Source organism: Vanacampus margaritifer, chromosome 8 (genome assembly GCF_051991255.1).
Source record: "Vanacampus margaritifer isolate UIUO_Vmar chromosome 8, RoL_Vmar_1.0, whole genome shotgun sequence".
Taxonomy (NCBI): Eukaryota; Metazoa; Chordata; class Actinopteri; order Syngnathiformes; family Syngnathidae; genus Vanacampus; species Vanacampus margaritifer.
The window spans coordinates 7,770,475-7,793,916 of NC_135439.1; the positions used below are offsets into that span (position 1 = coordinate 7,770,475).

General features: G+C 39.4%; 2 protein-coding genes across 3 annotated transcripts in view; one reads left to right on the forward strand and one right to left on the reverse strand.

The window, feature by feature from the left end:
* myg1 (myg1 exonuclease) overlaps positions 1-21,676 on the reverse strand; it is a 54,010-nt gene extending 32,334 nt beyond the window's left edge. The window contains exon 1 of the mRNA XM_077574391.1: positions 21,217-21,676. Coding sequence (XP_077430517.1) covers positions 21,217-21,263 — 47 coding nt within the window. The 5' untranslated portion in view covers positions 21,264-21,676. The remainder of the gene's footprint in view (positions 1-21,216) is intronic.
* Positions 43-23,315, forward strand: LOC144057118 (mitogen-activated protein kinase kinase kinase 12-like). 2 transcript variants are annotated; one of them, XM_077574387.1, is made up of 14 exons: positions 43-367; positions 2,179-2,694; positions 8,369-8,552; positions 9,036-9,227; positions 9,297-9,455; positions 12,691-12,849; positions 12,956-13,064; positions 15,718-15,827; positions 16,956-17,072; positions 17,158-17,295; positions 18,311-19,010; positions 20,276-20,343; positions 21,249-21,537; positions 22,595-23,315. In XM_077574387.1, exons 2-14 carry the CDS (start codon positions 2,205-2,207, stop codon positions 22,670-22,672), a joined length of 2,793 nt encoding a protein of 930 aa, XP_077430513.1. In that variant the 5' UTR covers positions 43-367; positions 2,179-2,204; the 3' UTR covers positions 22,673-23,315. The 2 variants fall into 2 exon arrangements, with proteins under 2 accessions (XP_077430513.1, XP_077430514.1); XM_077574388.1 differs by having other exon boundaries at positions 21,249-21,495.
* Positions 23,316-23,442: the final 127 nt, after the last annotated feature.

The following is a 23,442-nucleotide window of genomic DNA, read 5'->3' on the forward strand; positions in this document are numbered from 1 at the left end:
TTCTCCCTCCGTTGCTCTCCCTCTCCTCCCTTCCTTGCTCCTGTTTACTGACTACAACGTGAGCTACTGTCGCCGTATATAATCCCGAGTGTGGCCGCGTAGCATCCTCAGAGGAGGGGAGGTGGAAAAGGGGGTGTCAGGAAGCAAAAACAAGCAGTAAAAAAATAAAACGGATTAAAGCGAGGAGTTTGAGCGACGTGACCGCCATTGAAGGTTGAATGCTGAGGATGAGGATGAGGATGCGACTAGCTTGATTCAGGGGGGCGGGACGCAAAATAAACATAACTCGTTTTCCTCCTCCATCATTTTCCGTCAAGTGGAAGAGGATTTGACTCCATGGGGATGGACGTGAGCTCTCAACACTGAGGTAAGAGACGTTTTACTCAGTTTTAGGAGGGATTTAATAAATCGTGTTAGCATATAACATAACCAGAGGTTCTTAAAATGAGGGTTGGGGACCTAAAATGGCTCCTGGGCCCATTTTTATTGGGTCTTCAACTGCAGTAAAATGTTATTAGCTCGTTTATTCATATTCATACTTAATATGTTTACGTCACCAGGGGGTGGGGTCAATAAGCACTGTGAGATTGACTCACGACCGGTCAAAAGTGTACAAAGCTTCTCTTGCCCAAAGTCAAATTGGATAGGGTCAAGCTCACCCGTGATACTATTGAGTACAAGCGGTATAGAAAATGTATAAATAATTTTTACCCTGTGTTGGACTAGTCATTCAAGTCTAGACAAAAAAATTAAATAAAAATAACTATTGATGTGGTATATTAAATATAATTATTTATCATATTAATTTTGGTTAATATGGTTTGCAAGATTCACATGAACTTGATGTAATAAGGTTCAAGCTTTCTCTTATGAAGAAATTTGTCTTGGCGCAAGCGACAGCTGTATCCACAATCAATCATACACCAACATCACCTAAACACCACATATAGTGCAATCTCCTCCGTCCATACTTCATCCTATTGGTTGTTCATTTGATTAATTTAATTGAGGGATGACTGAGTTTTGGTATGTGTCATATTATGAACGTGATCATTTGTTTATTGTATAAACGATATCCTCACAGTTCAATACAATGTAGGGTGGTCTGATGTTTTCTCTTTAGTAATAAAATGATAGCGCCATCACCAAACCCAATGTGTTGGCTGCACAATTAAGGCAGGTTGGAGGCACCAGATGTGTCTCTTAATAATAAGCCTGATCGTTCACATTGTCACGGAAGACTATTTCTTCATTCATCATATGATTTATATGCTTGCCGTGAGCATGTATGACTTGAATGGTAGCTCGGATGTGGTTGTAAATATAGCCACACGGATGCCATGGCAACAGCATGAGCTCTTCTCATAACCACACACCTATATGGTTCTTTTTATATCAGTAATTTTATTGCACCTTGAAAAGGTGATTAGAGGTCTTATGTGTACTATGAGTCAGTGGGGGAGAGCACATAAAAAAAAAAATCCTGAGACATACAGTGGATGCATTAATGTGAGTTAGCCCCACACCTGTCACTGCATTTTGGTACATTGACATAGTGCAATATAATAATAATAAAAACTACCATAACAGTATTAGCACTCAAATGGTGGCTTATACACCATGTTTGTTGTCATGTATTTCTCTCTTCTGTATTCTTTAATTAGTTTTTGTACTCATCATATCAATATTATGGCAATATTTTTTGTTGAGTGAGAAACTAAGTGTTAAATGTTGGGTTTGGAAGCCTTCTGTTATGTCTAATTAATGCAATGTAATGTCTAATTAATGCAAACAGAAACAAAAATGGTAATAACCCTCACTTGGCGTTTGATTCATGTTCTGTTCTGTTACTTCATTTCTATGTGCAAGTCTAGCAAATGTTGTGGTTGTGTTTTTCATTTTTTTTAATTCAATAGCAGTCAGGTCTGTTTTTTAGCAGACTCAAATTGGACTTGATCAGGGGAAAAAAAATATGGCATTATTTTGGATTACTGTCATATTGCACATATCTGCTTTTCTAAATTAGGAACCTAAGTCGGTGAAAATGTCGTTTGCGTTCACAGACACTTACACGCTTTTGATACAAGTAAATTTGCATAGAGAGTACGAAATCCACCATGCTGAGTGGCAATTATTTAACGCTGAATTGATTTGTAACACGTCCTCATCTCTTTCAAGGCTGCCCGTTCCCCAGTTGTTCCCCCATGGCCCTCATTCACGAGTCCCGTGCCCCGTCTCCGTCTCTCTCCGGCTTCAACACCCCTCTCTCCGACCCCCCGTCCTTTCGCCGGCTCGATGCCGAAACGCCCTGCACCCCTGAAATGGACCTGACGCCGACCCAATGCGTCCTTCGGAACGTCCTCTCTATAGACACGGGGGGCACGGTAGAGCCTGGTGGAGGAGGGGACGGGCCGACTACGGGGGCCCACCAGACACCAGGCGATGAGCAACAGGAGCACTTTGCCAACAGCGTCCTCAAGCTGCACGACCACGACGGCGTCCCCGCCAGGACAGAGGGAGAGGGGACGCAGGCGGACGGCAGTGCTGTGCGGCGCGAGGCGGACAACGCCAGGCTGCAGTGCCAGTCCAATGGAGGGAGCGGGGGCTTTCTGGAGGGCTTGTTTGGCTGTCTGCGACCTGTTTGGACTATGATCGGGAAGGCGTACTCCACTGAACACAAACACGACCTGGACGGTAAGTTTAGTTGCTGTCTCAATTCCCCCTCCAGCACATCATTAAGTATTTCTATAAAAGCCAGCATGAGCTGCCTATTTAATAATTCCACTCTGAAGCGTTGCTCAGCTAATTAAATGATAATACCACCAATGTTAATTTCATTAAAACAGTTGTAAACCAGGGGAAGGGTATCTTTTTCCTATCAGTATATTTAATTAAGTCCTGCGAGGGACATACAAAATTTATTAAAACATTTTTTTAATGCTCAAACAATTGATTTTCCAAAGTAGAGTTCTTAATTACAGTATATTTAAAATGAAGAAAATCTATCATTCAGAGGTGTTATTTTTAATAGCCAGAGGAACAACAGCTTTTCAAACATTTTACACCAAGTACCAACTCAAAAAAAACTTAGCTCTCCAAGTATCACCATAATGACCAACTTTACAATGCATTTTATTCCTAAAAATGATACCTTTATTTATTATTGTAAGCCACTGTAACATTATATACACAGTTTGATCATAAATTAAAAGAAAACTACTGTAATTAAATAACGATGCAATTAAAATTTATATCACATAAAAGTTAAATAAAATTGTACTTAAATGTTTAAAAATGAATTGTTCTTAAAGATGAAAATGCATAAGGATTGCATTGTACTTAAAATTAAATACTGAACTATACTTAAAAAATATACTGTGTAATGTATTTATTGTATTTAATTCAGTAATTCTTTTGTGTATCACTAGAGAGAGCAAGTGTACAACTACAAGTAATGATACTCGTTCTACACTTTGCGAATCACTCATCTATTTAATAGATCAAAATTAGGGCAACTGACAATAATCGTGTCAAAAATATCAATGCAAAAAGTAAAAACAAAATGCAGGTAATAATAATAATAATTTAAAAAAGTGTAAAATATTGTGTTATAATTACATCGCATGACACGCACTCCCTAGAGGTCGTATATATTGGAAGAGAGGTTTTAAATCTGGACGTAGAACCATGTGCTTATCCCCAGCCAATCTGTAAACGTAATGATTAAAAATGCCACAGGCACAAAAACAACTTTGTTATACAGTACAGTATTCATCTATATAAAGCACTTGTAACTAATGTTTTGCATGGTAATGTTATGTAACAGATGTTATAAGCCGAACCGCCAACATAATGCAAGAAAATATAAAAAAAAAAATAATAATAAAAGTGATAAAATATTGGGTCCACATCACCTAATGATAATATTTAACAGGGGGAAAAAAAAACTAAATGTGATCGTAAAGACATCTGTGATCATTTGCAAAATTGATCATCAAAATGCGCAAATTTTAAGAGTTTAAAAGTTTTTAGTCAATTTTATTTAATTTAAAAAAAAGTCATAATTACAGTACAAAGATTTGGATTTCATTTCTGATGTAATGGTACATGACACAAAATGGCTCTCTGGTCTACAATTAGTGAATAAGACGATTGTGACTCATCAATGGTTCTCCATTTCAAACAATCAAATTGAACTTCTTTCGACCTGCAGATACCCTTAATTATATTTTGTGTGTGTTTTGGCAGACCCATTGGAATGCTCTAGCGAAGTGTTTGTCAACCTGTTTTTAAAAAAGTCACAAAAAGTATATTTGACAAAATAATCTCTGATGACGATGAGGTTAATTATGTACCATCTGTCATTTGGAAAAACAACATTTAATTGTTCTGTCTAGGGCGACAATGATTAATTGATATAATAATTTGATGACCAAAAAAAGATGCTCGGATCATTTCACACTTAAAAGAAGATAACCTCAACTGATGCACAGACTGGCTAATGGTTAGGCAGTGAACCACCAATGACTAACCAGAGCTCACAACAGCCATTTCTATTTTCATTTGCTGACGCCCACATCACTCACCAGGCCAGGCCTGCCTTTTAAAGCCACAGACACACCAGAGTCACATAATATGAGGATAGTAATCCCAAAATGACAATAATAATACCTGCACTTTACATTTTGCTGTTTAATAATTAGAAATAAATTACTAGTGGTGTACTCAATTACTCTGTGGGATAATATTAGCCTGTCACCATATGTCATTGCCACTGATGGAGTGTATTTGGTAAATTACAATGCCGCCGCACATTGGTTGGGAATGACTGCTCTAGCTGGCCGTAAACATTTGACCCAGTAGCCGTGGCTTTCCTACCCCTGTTGTAAACAAACACTTTTTTTCCAGTCAGAGAGCGAGATGCTCCATGAAAAGCTCCACCGGGCTTATTCCCCTCCTTGATATTCACCACCCCCCATACCCACCTCCACATGCCCCACCCCCCACCTCCCCCCATCCATCCATCCCACTGCAGCCCTCTAATGAAGCCAGCCCCCTCTGACGCACTGTTGTTTATGTCTGCAGCCACTACAATAGCGCAGCGCTCCCGTGGGACTCCTCTGCCAAATCCGCCTCATGTATTATGCATGGCCACGCTCTGACCCCTCTGCCTCTCATCTCTATTAACCCAACACACGCGCCGCACGCATGCACTCACACACACATGCACGCATAGCGGCGCAAATAGAAACGGTTTAATAAGCTGCGCCTGGCACAAGCCAATAAAGTGGCAGAAGACGAAGTCAAACTAAACACGCTACACATCGGTCACGCGGGTGGCAGATTTATATCTACCCTTGTCTTTATGGCTCGCTGATATTTTATTACCCCCCCTCTTTTATATTTGATTCTCATCCCTTCCTCCTCCTCCTCCTCCTCCACTTCCTCCATTGTCTCCTTTTATCCCGAGCGGTTATCACTCCCAATCCATCTGCACCTCACGGCCCTCACTCGCAAAACAATATACAAGCAGCATGACACTCAAACAAGGTCAAATGAGACAAACGTGGATCAGCAGCCACTTTCTCGTGGATTTTGCCTTCACGACCCACTTCACTTATCTTAACAAATTGAAATATCGTAAAGAAATTTCAGTCGTTAGAAATTCCTTTGTTTCCTGTGTAATACTCACATGTGGATTTTCAGCAAAATTACTTAAAAAAAAAAGTCATGAAATATTTCACTCTGTTTATTGAATTTAGACATGAGTTTCACTTTTAGTTATAAACAAGGTTATTTTAGTTAACAAAAACTTTTTACAAACAATTTAATGCATGAGTCTTTGGGGGTGATTTATTTTGATATTAACCGGAATAAGGACATTTGAAAGTGTTTCACACAAAAGTGACGTCATCTAGCAGCAGCCAATAGAAAAGCACCTTCAGATGATGTTGCTTCCATGGTGTTCTTTTAAATATTGCACACAAGTAATACATACTTAAAAAAAAAAAAACTAATACTGAAACTAACTAAAACTAAGCATTTATAAAATAAAATAAAAACTAACTAAAATGAAAAATTCCAAAACTATAATAACCCTGGTTATAAATTACTGTAATAAATTGAATTTTGCACAAAAGTATAATTTCAGATGCATCTGCATAAACAGTGCTGTTTAACAAATGTATTATTCCGCATCCCACACATGAGAGGTTTGTGCCACAGCTGCCCTATATTAACTGCGTCGTTAATCGCCAAAATAGTTTTCATCCTTCTGTAATGGTTAATAGGCTACACCAGTGTGTGGAATTTCTTTCACCCAAACCATATTTTAATGCTTAAAGTATCATGTGAATAAATGAGCTTTACATACAGTGCTTAACACGTTTAATAAGACTAAGTGAGACTTGCCCTAAATTAACGGCATAAGTGTTAATACCCCCATAACACTTTACCGAAAGGACATTTTTAGTGCCAAAATAACATTATGATTGACGTTTTCAAACTGACTCTTAAGACTTTTCTTTTTGCAAGAGCCTTTTGCAAGGCTTTTTACTTTTTTTAGTCTGTGGCACTTTGAGATTGTTGAAATATAAAGTGCATTACAAATAAAATTGATTATTATTATTATTATTAATGCCACCCCCTCACACTTTTTTAATACAATGTTTTTATTTAAATAATTTTAAAAAATTGTATGGTGTCCTTGATTGTCTAGAAAGGCGCCTCTAAATATAATGCATTATTATTATTATTATTATTATTATCAGTGAATTTTTAAATATTTGCAAAAAAACTGAAAAAGCTCAAAAATTTTCATTTAATATTTACTTACTTGTGTTCCTGGACAACAACAAAAGAATATTATTAGTTGAAAGTTATGGTTGATTATTTTCTGAGCCTAGTTAGCAAATGTGGCCATGCAGATGCAGCTTGCTTGACTAGAATATTGTGGAAAACTTTATCTTTTACAGTGGTTGATATACTGTAGATTCACTACATGCAATGAGATATTTAATGTCACTGCAGTTTACATCTAATAAAAAACGCCAATTCCCCATATAAAGTCATTAGAATAGCACATAAGAAACGATACGAGGTTGAATTTGGCCTTCTGAAAAGTATTTTTCTATGTGTTAAATGAATTCATCTGTACTGTATATTCACTTTTTGAACTGAAAGTAATGAACTTGTATATACAGTAGATGAGTCCGGTTTGAAATTTCAAGATGTCACCGAAACGGATATATTAAAGCACTTCATGATGCTGGATGCTCCCTTTATGACAGTTGGGCTAATAAATGTAGTAAGGACTGCATATCCATAGAAATCAATTTATTTATTTGAAGTAATAGCCTCCTTGGGAGAGGTGTAAAAAAATAAATAAAAATCGCAATAAATGGACGCGCGTCACCATGGAGGCATTGTGACAAAGCTCTTCTCTGGCGCAAAGGGAAAAAGGAGGAAAATTGCCATTTATTGATTTTAAACGACTGGCCTGGATTTCTTCCATTGAACACAAAAAGCAGAGCAGTGGAGATCTATCACATGACTTCAACGTAAAGACATTAAACGTCTCATTAGCCACGGCCAACATTAATCATTCATAGCCTTCTTATTAATATGACAAATGTGTGTGAATCTTGTTGTATATCTCCTCTGCATTAACAGCCTGTCATCGGCCGCCCCTTAAGGGGATCCCCCTCCCATCTTTTTTACCCGTCTATTCCCCGCCTGCACATCCAACACGAGTATTTCCAAATCCTCTCCCTCCCCCTTCCCCGAGTGCTGCACCCTTGTTTCGCGTCAGCCCCACAAAAGGTACTAAGAAGGATTTGGGAGGCTGAGGCAGAATTACTTGCAGGAGATTAAGAGCTCCCGCACTGACTACACACTCATTACGTTTAGTTTGAACCGCCAAAAGGACATGATAGCGCCTTAAATGCTTTGCTCGCTTACTCGATTGTAGTCATGTGGCCTACAAAATGGATTTTTGCTAGGATTGCTTAGTATTTCAACATGTAACTACATACCCATACTTCCATCCATCAATCTAATGAGAAACCGTACAGTAACTACCATACTAACTAAAAGAAGCATATTGTTTTTGTCTATGTTTTACAGTTGTGAGGTTCTGGGTTCGAATCTCAACTCATGACTTCTGTACTCAGACTTTCTCCCACATTCCAAAATCATGTTGGATTCATTGAAGACTAAATTGTTCAGTTTGACTTGATATGAATTTGGTATTACCTTTTATTTAGTCCAAATTAAATCGTTAAAATGTATACTCAAGACAGCGGAATTAAATGTATAACACCTTTTTTTTTATAGTGAAGCTCACATGTTCTGTACATCCTGTTTTCAGAGGCATGGGAAGTCCCCTTCGAGGAGATATCCGACCTGCAGTGGGTGGGCAGCGGAGCGCAGGGAGCCGTCTTCCTGGGCAAGCTCCACGGACAGGAGGTGGCGGTGAAGAAAGTGCGCAACATCAAGGAGACGGACATCAAGCACCTCCGCAAACTCAAACATCCAAACATCATCACTTTCAAGTAAGTCCAACGTTACTGATGATTCAATCACTTAGCTGTTATTAAAAAATTTTTGCTTTGGTGGCATCTTGTGACAACTTACGGCACTTCAGAAAGAGCCGGGTACTAGCTAGCTAGCATCAAGGGCTAAAGCCAAACAGCGGCAGGGTTTTTACTTTCTGGACCTGGATCTGCCACCTCTGATGAAAGCAGACCGATTATCCTTGTATTCAATCAATATAAGACATTTGCAAACACCGTATGGTGTTCCACAGGGCTCCATTTTGGGGCCCCTGCTGTTTCACTGTATTTGCTTTCTCCTATGGTTCCATCTGAAGGAAACATGGTATTTCCTATCACTGCTATGCGAATGACAGTCAGAGCTGAGCAAAAAAGACACTTTCTCATTAAGTCAAGACTCCACTATCCTTCGTATTCCATTTGGAAAAATGGCTGCGCCCCATGTTGTTGCTTTCCAATGAAAAGCATGCATCTCTCCAACAGAGGGATCTGCACCCAGGCTCCGTGCTACTGCATCCTCATGGAGTACTGCGCCCAGGGCCAACTCTACGAGGTGCTGAGAGCGGGCAGGAAGATCACGCCGTCGCTCCTCATGGACTGGGCCATGGGCGTCGCCGGCGGGATGAACTACCTTCACTTGCACAAGATCATCCACAGAGACCTCAAATCGCCAAAGTGAGCTCCGTGGACCATCTGGAATGGAACGGTGCTGACAAATTGTGCTGATGACGATTTCTCTTTCAGTATTCTAATCACGTATGATGATGCAGTGAAGATCTCTGATTTCGGCACGTCTAAGGAACTAAGCGACAAGAGCACCAAGATGTCCTTTGCTGGTACGGTGGCCTGGATGGCCCCCGAGGTCATACGGAATGAGCCCGTCTCAGAGAAGGTGGATATTTGGTATGTAGCCTCGTGAATCTTTTTTGGACTTTTTCTTTGATGTGATTTCATTGTGTGTCGCTGAACATTGTCGTATAGGTAGATCAGGTGTTCTCAAACTTTTTAGGGGAGAAATTTTTCTTCGTAATCGTAACACCAATTAATTCATTTGCTCCCAAAACGTATCAATACATTCTATTTTAAATATTACCATGCTTCCAAAGACGTTTTTTTTTTTATGCTAGAGCATACAAAAGGCTTTGATGTAGCCTCTGAACTGAAGAGAATGCTTGAAGCAAGGGTAGTTATTACAAAAACGGCCAGCAGGTAGCAGCAGATTATAAGAGATCAACCAGGGCCATGTTGCAAAAAGCTCTTTCTCCACAATTTTAAACAGATTTGTAAATAATGATGAAACTTAGTTATATTCTAATGCTAATTGCTGCAAAATGGAAACAGATAGAAATGTATTTTTTTTCTGATGAAGAAAGAGACTCTTATCTTTCTTTGAGTAGGTTCCATGTCAAAGTTAAAGTAGAACACAATATTCTTTGGGTCTTGCAAAATCAGTCAAAATCCAGTCAAACAGCCAGGAGCGGAGGGGGTTGCTTCAGTGAAAATGGCTGGGAGTGAATCAGTTAGCTATTTTCAGGAATAGATATTTTATAGAATATTTACAAGAACAAAGACATATTTTGTCAGTAAAAGAAGCCATCATCTTTTAAGAATAAAGTCAGATTTTTAAAAAAATATATCATAATATTAAGAACAAGTGACTTTAAAAATAAAACTTAATTCTGAAATATAACATGCATTATTATGGAAGACACCTTTATTCTATTTAAAATAAGACTATATTCTAAAAAATAATAATGTTTTATCCCTATAATAAAACGCCTTTTGTTCTTAAAAAAATGTATTCATGTAGGGATGTCAGATGTATTTCAAATTATTTTGCGACCCCCAAGCTACGGCTCACACACCCCAATTTAAACCCCAGTGGACTGGAAGCTACTACTGTACAGAGCGAAGGGTCGTGTTTCAAGAAAATCTATCATAAGATCTCATTACAAGAAATTCTATAGGCTCCCTGCCATGTTTGATGGTGTGCCCTGTGCTAAACCCTCAGCTTTCCCACTACTCATCCCTCGCTCCCTCCCTCTTCATGCCCGCATCGCTCCAGCCCGCATCGTAAAAAGGAACGCTGGCTAATTTAATAATTGATTTGCCAGATGCTGCAGTGCTCAGGAGAGGCTGGAATAACCTTCCAATCCTGCGGCTGCTTTGGCCCGGGGCCAGCAGTGCATTAGCCGAGAGGTGAAAACAGGATTAAAAAGCTTTTGGATGCAGAATGAGAGCACATCACCTATGCATATCATAGAGAGGCTCTTAATGTATGTAAATCACTTGATCACCGGTCACTTGGTTGTAAGAGCACATACTTAGCTTACACTTAGTTTAAATACTACAAGAGCTGTTATAATGCCACATTTCAGAGTTGATCATCTTCTCAATGCTACTTAAATTATACCAGCAGAGGGCATTTGGTCATGCTAAAGTAGTAGGAACAACTGTTTTCCAGTGTTGAATCGTACCAGTGCTAAGGAACCATTTTAGCAGCATTTTTTTCTCTCTCAACTTTCAAGCCACTATGCTGCATAATTAAAATTTTTGTTATAGTCGTAACTCATTTGCTCCCCAAAAAGTATAAAAACATTCTATTGTAAATATTGCCGTGGTGCAAAAAATGTACAGCCTCTGACCTGAAGTGGTCGCTTAAAGCAATGGTAGTTATTACAAAAACGTCCAGCAGGCGGCAGCAGAGTGTAAGAGATCAACCAGGCCTATGTTGCAACAAGCTCTTTACAAATATTTTTTTTCCTGATGAAAGAAGAGACTCTAATCTTTCTTTTGGTAGGTTCCATGTTTTTATAGCAAAAGAACACAATATTCTGTGGGCCTTGCAAAATTTGACAAAATGCAGTAAAACAGCCGGGAGCGAAGGGGGTTGCTTCAGTGAAAATGGCTGGGAGTGAATGAGTTAATAATCCCTCAAATACAAATACAACGCTGTAAACATGGCATGCAAGAAGCCTGACCCAAATACCATGCTAACAGCTAAATGCTAACCAGTGTTAAATATCATTTGTATTCATATTAGGGGTGTCAGGCGATTACAATTTGTAATCATAATAACTCACGATTAATCGGAAATTTTATATCTATTTTAAATGTACAATAAAATTTACAATAAACTATTTATTTTAAGTTTCAATCTTTTAGTCATTGATACACTAATTTCATAATAATAAGTTAACATTAAAAAGATGTACTGTACTGTAAAAAAAAAAAGTGTGATATTGATTTGTGTTAAGGTCATTTTCTGCATCATTGCATTTGTAAGACATTGGTGATAGCGCAGTGCATTTTTCTTTTCATATTAAGAGCTATCTTTGACGTGGACGCGTCTGCTGCGTTGCCACTGGAATTCCCCCATTACAGGGTTAGGGTTAAAAAAAAAAACTAGTGGCATTAAAGGAACTTTAAACTCAAAATGAACGCACTAATTTTGACACCCCTAATTCATATACAGTAAGCATTCGCCATTCGCAAATGATTACTCCGAAACATAATATGGAAAAGCCCTGCACATGTTAGCACCAATGCTAAGGCTAACACTCCATGAAAGTGTACAGAGTACACTCGAAATGCTATGCTACTTATCAAAAGTGACTGAATCCTTTAATTGCATGGTGGTTCTTTAACTCTAACAAGCACCCATGCTGATTAGATGTTTGATTATTCAAGCAGAGAGGTATATGAGATGTCAACGTTACAAATGTAAACATGCCATCTGGATGCTGTATGTGAGTGATGCTCTTGGCTCCTTGGATCTGTTGTCGCCATAGCAACAGAAGGAAGCGGCGCCAACAACAGACTCTCTGTCGACTGCTAACCTTCCCGTGGGGGCTCATCAATGGCAACAATGACTTGTTAAATATTTTGGCGATACCAGAGGAAAATTTCATCACTTCTTATCGAAGTGGAAATGGCAAAAAATGGAGCATTTCCATATCCAAAGACTTGGGAAGATAAAGTGTCCATCATAGATAACAATCGCAAGGAAAGCAGGATGCATTTCCATAAAGTTTCAAGCGTGACATTTTGGTAATGCCACCTTTCATCTGTTCCTGTCACATCTTTTTGGGAATAAATATGCGTCATCATATCACTGTGTGTGTGTGTGTGTGTGCAGGTCTTTTGGCGTTGTGCTGTGGGAGATGCTGACGGGAGAGGTGCCCTACAAGGACGTGGACTCGTCCGCTATCATCTGGGGAGTGGGCAACAACAGCCTGCAGCTGCCCGTACCTGACAGCTGCCCCGACAGCTTCAAACTGCTCTTGAGGCAAAGCTGGTGAGCAGGCGGAAAGATAACCTAAAGTGCTTTTTAGATAAACGCACATGAAAAAAAAGGCCATTTTCTCTTGCCGCATTGCTGACCGATTGGGGTTTCCAAATAGGAATTGCAAACCAAGAAACAGGCCTTCATTCCGGCAGATTCTCCTGCACTTGGACATCGCGTCAGCGGACATCTTGTCCACCCCGCAAGAAACCTACTTCCAGTCACAGGTACGACTCTTCTACACTCGGAAAAGCCCACATTTAGATTGAGATTCAGATTGCTTTATTGATCTGTGAAAAGGGCAAATCCTCCAGTCACAACCCGTCCAAACAGAACGGGAAGCCTGGGAGGTCACCTCTAATATTTAAAAACAGTTTGGGATGTCAAGAACAGATTCCTGATGCTTTTACCAAAGGTCAGCTGGGATCAAGGTTGCTATATTGAAAGGAAAATTAAAATTGAGAGAAAAAAATTCATTACAGCTGCTTAACTCATTCACTCCCAGCCATTTCCACTGAAGCAACCCCCTTCGCTCCCGGCTGTTTTACTAGATTTTGACTGATTTTGCAAGGCCCACAGAATATTGTGTTCTATTGCTATAAAAAAGGGTCTGTGGAAAGATTAGGGGTGGTTTTAATGTAGAGTTTTATGTCGTCGGCATAGCAATGGAAAGATAGTCCGTGTTTACTGATGACATGACCAAGAGGAAGTATTTTTTTATGAAAAGGATGGGTGCCAGGACTGAGCCTTGGAGAACACCACAGCTGACATGGAGCAGCCTGGACTCACTCTGATAGTACAATATTGCTTCATAATAAACTGAGATACATCAATAACAGTGAAATAATTTCATAATTAACTCATTTACCCTCAGCCATTTTCAGTGAAGCAACCCCCTTCGCTCCTGGCTGTTTTGCTGGATTTTGACTGATTTGGCAAGGCCTGCAGAATATTGTGTTCTGTTGCTATAAAAACATGGAACCTACCAAAAGAAAGATTAGAGTCTCTTCTTTCATCAGGAAAAAAATAGTATATTTCTATTTGTTTCCCTTTTGCAGCAATTAGCATTAGAAGATAGCTCAAGTTTCATCATTATTCACAAATCTGCTTAGAACTGTAGGTAAATCAGCTTGTTTTCAACATGGCTCTGGTTGATCTCTTCTACTCTGCTGCCACCTTCTGGCCGTTTTTGTAATAACTACCATCGCTTCAACCGTATTGCGCAGATGAGAGGCTGCATCACAGCCTTCTGTATGCTCTAGCATTTAAAAAAACAACAACAACAACAACCATAAAACGTATAAATACGTCTTTGGGACACTTAAAACATTTTAAATAGAATGTATTTGTACGTTTTGGGGAGCAAATGAGTTAAAAATATCTTTACAACAGCCTTTTCATTTGACCATTTATGACTCAAACATCTTCTAATTAGCAGATTAACACCTTGGCTGTTCACAATTGATACTCCTGTACATATTTTACTGGACTGACTGATAAACAGCTTGTAGCAGGCACGTTTCTATTTCATGCTGAATTCAAGTCCCGTTGCTAAAAATTCAAACTATTTCATTTTTGACAGCAGAGTACCGTCACATGGGATATTTTCCAGTAGCGGTACACCGTGCAACCCCAGACGATTTGATTTCTCTCATGGGATTAATAAAGTAGCTCCACTCAGTCTCCACCAATAAAATTTCTCCCTTTACCTAAAGCAGAGAAATAAAGAAAAGAAAATGGACTTCCATTATTTCTAGCAATGCCTCATTCCTACTGATGAGTTCAATATGGCGTGGTAATCGCATTTCCCCCCATTTTTAAGTGCACTTCTAACTCAAAATTAGCTCTTCAGCTAATTACAGAGCATCTCGTTTTATACAAAATCCCAGTGAGAAGCGCTTGCTTTCCTCTCCATTGTTTGTTAGTTCCACTGATGCTTTCAATGCCCCTTGTTTTTCACAGTTTCCCCAATTTTCAAGCGCAGAAGTAATTCCAGTGCATCCCACCTTACACAAACAACGAGAAGCATCTTAATGAAAAGTGACTCCCCAAATGTTTATCCACTGGAAAACCCGTGAAGAGCTCCCATTAATAATTGGCTGTCAAAGGCGTGACATTTGTTTCCAGTCTGGTGCGGCTCCATCAGGGGGCCCCCTTCTGGCCTCCTGGGAGCCGCCTAATGATTGAGCTTCCTTTGAGCCTCCCAACACGTCGCTGCTGTTATTTCTTTGTGTTTGTCACGTTTCCCGGCCAACCTCCGTCATTTCAAACCAGTCGAGTGTGTCATAGCAAAAGGAGGGCGTGTGGCGGGATAACCACGCCACGTATTTCTTTTAAAGGTCACGGCGCAAAATCTCCATCAAGCTCTCTCCACTTATCCTTTATTTCTCCCCGTCCTCGATCCGCCACGGTTTCTCTCCTCTCCGCCCCATAATGGGTTTTTCTCGTGACGTCCAGAAGAAGAATTTGCCGCTGCTGGAGTGTATTGATTTCTTTAATGGTGTGGAGCAGAGAGCGCGCAAAGAAAAGAGGCTGGCGATATTGAAGAGTGCACATGCAGTCCATTAGCTTAATAAGAAGAGCATCACTCATGCACAGAAAGAAACACACACACACACACACGTATCTGACCTCCACGATACGACATCTGTCACGATTCACCGTCGGTGTGTTTTTGTGTGTTAATGTCAGTTCACGTTCACAGAGTATTGATTGTCATTAATCGCCCGAATGACTTCAGATGATTCCTAATGTTTATGAAAAGATGAATGTTATTTTAATGCGTTTGTATTATCGGGCAATTTAAGTGTTGTTCTTTTTTGGTGCGTTGAAGAAAAATCGGTCCACTGATTTGATGGTGTTTTTGTTGGTTCTTTTTAGGCTGAGTGGAGGGATGAGGTCAGGCACCACTTTGAGAAGATCAAGTCTGAGGGGACGTCCCTTCACCGATTGGATGAGGAGCTCATCAAACGGCGCAGGGAGGAACTGAGGTCAGAATGTGGAGCACGCCATTTAGGCAGTTAAGCCAGTGCAATATTTAAATGCATGCCAAAATTCAGCCTTTGTCAAAGTCATGATGTTTTGATTAGGGTAGCAAAATTCTAAGAATAAAAAACTTAATGTGATTTTACAAATGTTTTACACACATTGATATTAAGACTGTCAAAAAAAAAAAAAAAAAAAAAAGACTCAAAATCTTTGCTTTTTTTTTAATGCACCCCATATTTGGGCTTGTTGTTTCCAGTCATGACGCAGCAGATTAATTCAAAGTTTAAAACAAGTTCAAAATTATTATTTGCAATAATTATAATAAATATAAATTAAAAAAATTTTTTTTTAAATCCTTCATTTAAAAAAAAGTGAATTTAATAAATAATTTCATAAAATAGAAGACACATTTTAAATAAATAAAAAATATTTAAAAAAATATGTTACTAAATGTCAATATTTTTAACCATTAAATGACAGTTAAAATGTCCTGAAATATTTTTTTTTAAATCTAACAAAGAATTTTAAGTTCCTTCCACAGTTTACTATAGGCACATAATGATTCAAACTTACCTTTGACACCATGGCGATATAATTCTTCAGGAAATATTAGGTATCTTGCTGGCTATTTTATTCTAATGTGGAAGTAAAACGCCTGCTTCAATAAAACCCCGCCTAGGACAATATAGATATAAAGGATAATATGTTTTTATACAAAATAACAGCAGTGACAAAGAAATAGGCTGGGCCATACCATGTCACGTTATTGTCGTGCTCATATTGGCTCAGCGGCGCAAAGTATCATGGTCTTTGTAATTCACAATGCTACGTTCAGCTGAAGTGGTCGAAAAGTAATATTTTTCGACTGACATATCATAAAACATTAGCTGGTATGACTGATTTATGTGAGTGATGACTGCCGCAGTGGCCAAAACATTCCTAATTAAAATTAAACTGCACTATTAAACTAACCACCAGAGGGTGCTAGGACTTCACAAATGGAACATAACCTTGTCTTTTTACAGATGTGCTTGCTTTTTACCTTAAAATCAGGAGATTTTAAATCCCCTTAAAATCAGGACCATCACTAATTAAATCTGGGTACCGTAATCCTAATTTCCTCCTCACAGACATGCACTAGACATCCGGGAGCACTACGAGAGGAAACTGGAGCGAGCCAACAATCTGTACATGGAGCTCAACGCCATCATGCTGCAACTGGAGCTCAAAGAGAAGGAGCTGCTCAAGTGCGAAAGCTCGCCTCACTTTCAGGACCACCTGCGCTTGTCTGCTCGCGCTAATCAAGTGAATATTTACTGTGTGTAACCTCAGGAGGGAGCAGTCGCTGGACAAGAAGTACCCGGGCTGCTTCAAGCACCACAGCTCCAGACAATCGGCCTCCTCCAACTCCATGGAGAAACTTATGAAGAAACGCAACGTGCCTCAGAAGTTTCCCACGCATAGCAAGAGGTCAGTTAGACGCGCTGAGCAAAAGATTTTACTTTCATTCACACATGCAAGCGCATGTTAGCTTTGTGGCTAATGTCAGATAAAAGCCTTTTGTCGAGAATGCAATCAGGTTTTCTACATAGGGTACAATGGCCAACTTCCAAGTTGTGTATATATATATATTTTTTTTTCTTTGTGAAAATCATAAAACCTTGATTAACTTTTCCTGACAAGTAACATTTTAACATTGCTGGCATACATGACTGCAAATAAGCTAACAAGTTAAATAAAGCGAAAATAAAGTAAAACTGCTCCAACCTTTGAAGACAACTGGAAGGTGTTTGCAGGGTGATACTGACACCTTGTGGTATTTTACATGTATTGCTAGTGTGTTGATAAAATCCGAAAGAAAAAAATTACATAAAAAAATATTTTTAGAATATATAATGTATTATTCTCTATATATTTTGACTTTACTTTTTACTTTTTTTCCGGAAATATGCAACAGTATTTTTGTCATTTTATAGAAAAATATTTTATTTTCAAAATATTTTTAATTTATTTAATAAATAATTTTAAAAAATTGTCGAAAATTAAAAAAGTATTTGATAATAATAATAAAAAATTAAAAAGCCATGTTATTCTCATAAGGTTATGACTAACTTAACTTCAACTTTTTATTGTTAACTTCAACTTTTTATCAAGAATATATTGTATTTTTTTTCTTGAAAATACAAATCTGAAAATATATTAAAGGGAAAAAAAATGCAGCAAAATTTTCAGCTTTTATCAAAATCAGATTTTTTTTTGTAGTTTTTTTTTTTTTTAATACATTACAATAATAATAATGTTATTCAAAAATTTCCCCCAAATACTAAAAGTAGTATTGTAAAACAGTCAAATGTTCTTGTTATTTTGTTCATTATATATTTTCTAAATTACGGTAATCATCCGATTAAGCGGTGATAAGAATTTTACTCTGCCAAATATCGGCATCGGCCTTTGTTGAATGAAGTGTGCCCTTCATCTCCATTAGGCCCGACTTGCTCAAGTCAGAAGTGATTCTTCCCAAACTGGACTCGTCCATGACCCAAGTGACCATCCCCACAAAGGGCTCCACGTCGCCCGGCCGCTCCCGCCGAGGGAAGCCTCGCTACAGGAAGGCGGGCAAAGGCAGCGGCAGCGAGCTGGCGCAGCTGAAAGCCACCTTGTCTTCCTCGTTAGCCATGATCAGCGCCACCACGTCAGTCCCCAGCAGCAAGCAGCGTCTGGACCCCAGCGCCGCGCTCCGGGGCCTGCAGCACGACCTGCTGCTCAAGAAGATGTCGTCCTCCAGCCCCGACCTCATCTCCACCACGCTGGAGGCGGAGGGACGCAGGAAGTGCCAAGCCGCGCCCGGCCTGGACCGGGCGGGCAGCCAGAGCGCCTCGGCCGGGCTGGAGGAAGGCGGCCCGGACGCCGGCCCGGACGTGAGCGCCGGGGCGGAAGAACTGGCGGAGACACCGCCGCGCAGCGACACGCCCAGCGAAGACGCCGCTTCCGTCCCGTTCGCCAGCAGTCCCGACTCGCCGTGCGGCAGGGGGGCGGCGGTGGGGCGGCCGTCGTCCACCGGGAGCCCCCGCCTTCCTCAGGATGGCGAGGAGAAGGAGGAGGGCGCGGTGATCACGCGCTCGCCCCGGAGTCAACGCCTCACACCGTCGGCGCTGCTCTACAGGGCGGCGGTCACGCGCAGTCAGGTGAGATGGCCGTCGACAAGCTCAAGTCCAGAGCGACTTGTTAGATATTGATTAGTTAGGAATAACAATTAATTAATTAATTTTCATCACACTCTGATGTGTTTACATGATCAGAAAATCACAATGTCTCATCACTTGTGAGCTATTTTTAGAACAGTTTAGAACATCGTGAAAACTTACATTGATGTTTCTGCATTTGGCAATTTATTATTACATTATATTATTAGTATGGGATTTTTTTTAATGGGCTTTAGGTGAACTGATGAATACACACACGCTCGCATGCACGCAAACACACACACGCACATACACACCCACATCCAAAAAAAAAGTGTGTATATATATATATTTAAATAAAAAAAGAAGAGAGAAAAAACTTTTTTTATTTTTTTATTTTTTTTTAAAAGGAGAGCAATGATGATGTCAAATCGAATGAACAATACTGAGCTCTCCTGAAAAAAAAAAAATTAATTTAAAAAAAAGAAAGAAAAAAAAGAACAGTTTAGAACAAAGCAAAGACAGTATTGCTTTGGCGCCATCTGGTGGCAATGTCAAGAAAGTATGTTGACGGGACTCCCGAGGATCCTCAAAAATGTTCTTGACAATATTCTGCAGTCTAAAATGCTGTATTGTGATTAGCAATGCGTTTGAGGAATATGAATTAAGCAGCAAAAATCCACCCATATTCATCCATCTCAGGGGGCGGCCATTTTGCCACTTGCTGTCGACTGAAGATGACATCACAATTATTGAATCCATGATTGTCTTAACAAGATAAAAAGGATTTTATGATTGTAAACATCTCATCTCAGTCATATCTCAAGATAATGAGCAAAATGACTCGCGTGGTAACGTCACGCAATCACGACACCAGAACCGACGAAAATTTGATTTCAAATGGATTTAAAAAGTCATGGAAAACAGTGGCAGGCAAATAGTTTAGTATACAACTGTTGACCAATTTATTTTAGGACGTGATTAGTTGAAAATAAATGCTGAGGAAAATGTCAATTTCTGTACAGATTTACAGAGACATCAAGTACACTTAATTTGCTTTATTGGGCCACAAAAAATTATGTTGCGGACCAAATCTGGGCCCTGAGCCTTTAGTTTGACACCCTCTACCACATGTTTTGGGATTTTTTTTAATTTGTTTTTTTGCTGGCTGATTCAGCCAATTTCCGCAAAAAAAAAAAAAAAAAGTTAAGTCAGCTCTAGTTTTCAGTGGCTCGATTGTTCCTGAGCGTGTGAATGTTTTCCCACAGAGACGCGGCGTGTCGTCTGAGGAAGAGGAAGGAGAGGTGGACAGCGAGGTGGAGCTGCCCAGAAGATGGTGAGTGTTCTCGAAATATTTGCAACATTTACTCATTTACTCGCAAAAACTTTCCATTTTAAATATGACCATGGTCCCAAAGACGTATTTATATGTGTTTTTTTTTCATACAGAAGGCTTTGATGCAGCCTCTCAACTGTACAAAAAGGTTGAAGCAATGGTAGTTATAACAAAAACAGCCAGAAGGTGGCAGCAGAGTAGAAGAGATCAACCAGGGCCATGTTGAAAACAAGCTGATTTACCAACAGTTCTAATCAGTTTTGTGAATAATGATGAAACTTAGCTATATTCTAATGCTAATTGCTGCAATAGCGAAACAAAGAGAAAAATAAACTTTTTTTTCCCGATGAAAGAAGAGACTCTAATCTTTCTTTTGGTAGGTTCCATGTTTTTATAGCAACAGAACACAATATTCTGCAGGCCTTGCAAAATCAATCAGAATCCAATAAAACAGCTGGGAGCGAAGGGGGTTGCTTCACTGAAAATGGCTGAGGGTGAATGAGTTAATTATGAAATTATTGATGTATTTATTTATACATTTCAGTTTATCATCAAGCAATATTGTACTATCAGAGCGAGTCCAGGCCACTCCATGTCAGCTGTGGTGTTCCCCAAGGCTCCGTCCTGGCACCCATCCTTTTCATAATATACATGCCATCTTTCCATTGCTATGCCGACGACATACAAATCTCCTTTAAAACCGCCCCTAATCCTTCCACAGCCCTGCCAACTCTCACATCCTGAATTTTTTCCCTTCTTCTTCTCTAGCACTTTGAGATCATGTTGATGGAAAGTGCATTACAAATTGAATTTATCATTATTATTATTTTTATCCTCATCATTATCTCCCAAGCGGATTGCGCAAGGTCATACCTGATGCGACAGCTTTTGCGTTTCTCCCCCAGGCGTCCGGCGAGCATGAGCAAATGCCAGTCGCTGTCCACGTTCAGCTCGGAGAACCTGTCGGTGTCGGATGGCGAGGAGGGCAACACCACGGACCACTCGCACAGCGGCACGCCCGACGTGGTCAGCACCAACACGGACGAGCGGCTGGACGACAAAAGCGACGACCTCCTCTCGCAGGGCTCCGAGATCCCCGCCGACCCCGCCGCCTCCGACGGCCTGTCCGAGAAGGAGGCGGCCGTCCGTCAGGTCAGGACGCAGCTGGCCACTCACGAGCTCAACTACGACGAGGTGACTTTGGGTTCGAGGGCGCTAACACTAAAATATCAACGTATTTACCAGGGTTCTCGTTCATGTTTAAACACTCAAAAATGTCAACTATTGCAAAGAATAATTTCGATACAAACAATAGTGACCGTTGCAAGCAGGGTTGAAGAATTCCGGTCGATAAAGTCCAAACCCTCACAACAGATTGGCTTTAGCCACAGGTGCTTCTACTCAACAGGTGGAGAGCAGCTCGTTTACCTTCCAGTTGAGTAGAGGCAACCAGTGGCTAAAGCCAATCAATTTTTACTTTCTGGAATTAATTAATGCGCATATTAATCTTTTAAAACATAAAAACCTTGTTAAAAAATTCCTTACTCCCAAAAAATTTGTTAACTAGATACAATTTTTTGTGGAAAACTGTTCTAAAATTAAAGTAAGTAAATAAACCCCTTGGCTTTTATTTGAGGAAATCTATGTACGTATATATCTGACATAAATAAATATAATACAATAAACATCATTAAAAATGTCGCGTCTACATGAAATTTAACTTAATTAACACCTGGTAATCTTCAGATGCTGATAAGAGGCCGTTGTTAGCATACTGAACAATAAGATTTATGCAATATTTGTGGGGAAAACAAAAACAATAATAAACACTACTGCTAATTTGTACAAATCAAGAACGTGGTCTTTGCAGCTGTGTAAAATAAAATCCCTCGCCACAATTTCATTTTATCTGACAAGCATCATTATTTCGGAAAATCTATGTATGTTTTGAATAATAAAGGCCTTGCCCTAATTAACGCCTTGTATTCACTGTAAAGCACCCCACCGAATACTTCATGATCTCTGGGCAAAATACATTATATAAAAAAACATCAAAATAAAACAAATTTGTAAAATGAAGGGATTCAACTCTAATGAATACCTGAAAAATTTAATAAATGAATGTCACATGATTTGAGGAACTATAGAATGTGATATATTTGTGTGGAAATCTATGTATGTAAAGCAGAAGGAAAAGCTTTAAAAAAAAAAAAAGCCTTACCCCAAATAAACACTATATTTTTTTCTTAAGGTTCTCTACGACGACTCGGACTGCGACAGCGCCGAGCTGGACCACCCGGGCTGCGTGGAGCCCAGCCAGAACTGGTGAAAACGACCACCAGATCAAACCCATCGGCTGGATGAGAGTCCGTAAACGCCTCGCCATCACGCACACACACCAAGGCAGGACATGAGGACTTTAGGAGCGAATTCAACAAACAATGTGTGTGTTTGGTTTCTCAGTGTCACGTTACGGAATCCTTTTTTTTTTTGTTGCCTAATTATGCACTTGTCTATTTATTTATTGTGTTAATGTTTACATTGTGTCGTCCTGATTACGTTGCCATTTTCTACATGTACATAAAGAAAAGCCACCCATGTAAAATGAACAAATTTCTAACATGTGAGAGATTGTATCGTAAACAAAAAAAAAGGTGCTGACATTTCTACTCTGTGACATGAAACTTTTTTTTTTTGTTTTTGTTAGTTGAATGTATCCTTGCTTGCGCATCCCGACGGGGAGGAACAAAAAAGGAAGAGTTATGTGAACAAAGAAGCAGCAATATGTCCATTCAAGTCTTTAGCAGCATTTATTGGACTATTTCTCTGGATGTATATACTTTTTTTAGATTTAAAAAAAAAGCATGCTTCTGATATATAAATATTGGATATTTATGGTTTAGGAGGCAGTTTTGTAAGGAGGGACCACTGAATGCGATACAATAAAGATGGCAGATTTTTTGCAAAGTGAAGTATGCATCTTTATTACTGATCTTTCAAAAATATTATTTAAGTTTAATCAATTATGACACCCCTTTAATTATAAGATAGTACCCTTAATTTCCATTTTTGTAAGGAATGTATCAGTACTGTATGAAA

Coding starts and splice junctions, on each gene's coding strand:
- LOC144057118 (XM_077574387.1), top strand. CDS start 2,205: ATGGCCCTCATTCACGAGTCCCGTGCCCCGTCTCCGTCTCTCTCCGGC. Junction 17,296..18,310: donor TTTCCCACGCATAGCAAGAG/GTCAGTTAGACG, acceptor CATCTCCATTAG/GCCCGACTTGCTCAAGTCAG. Junction 19,011..20,275: donor CGGCGGTCACGCGCAGTCAG/GTGAGATGGCCG, acceptor GTTTTCCCACAG/AGACGCGGCGTGTCGTCTGA.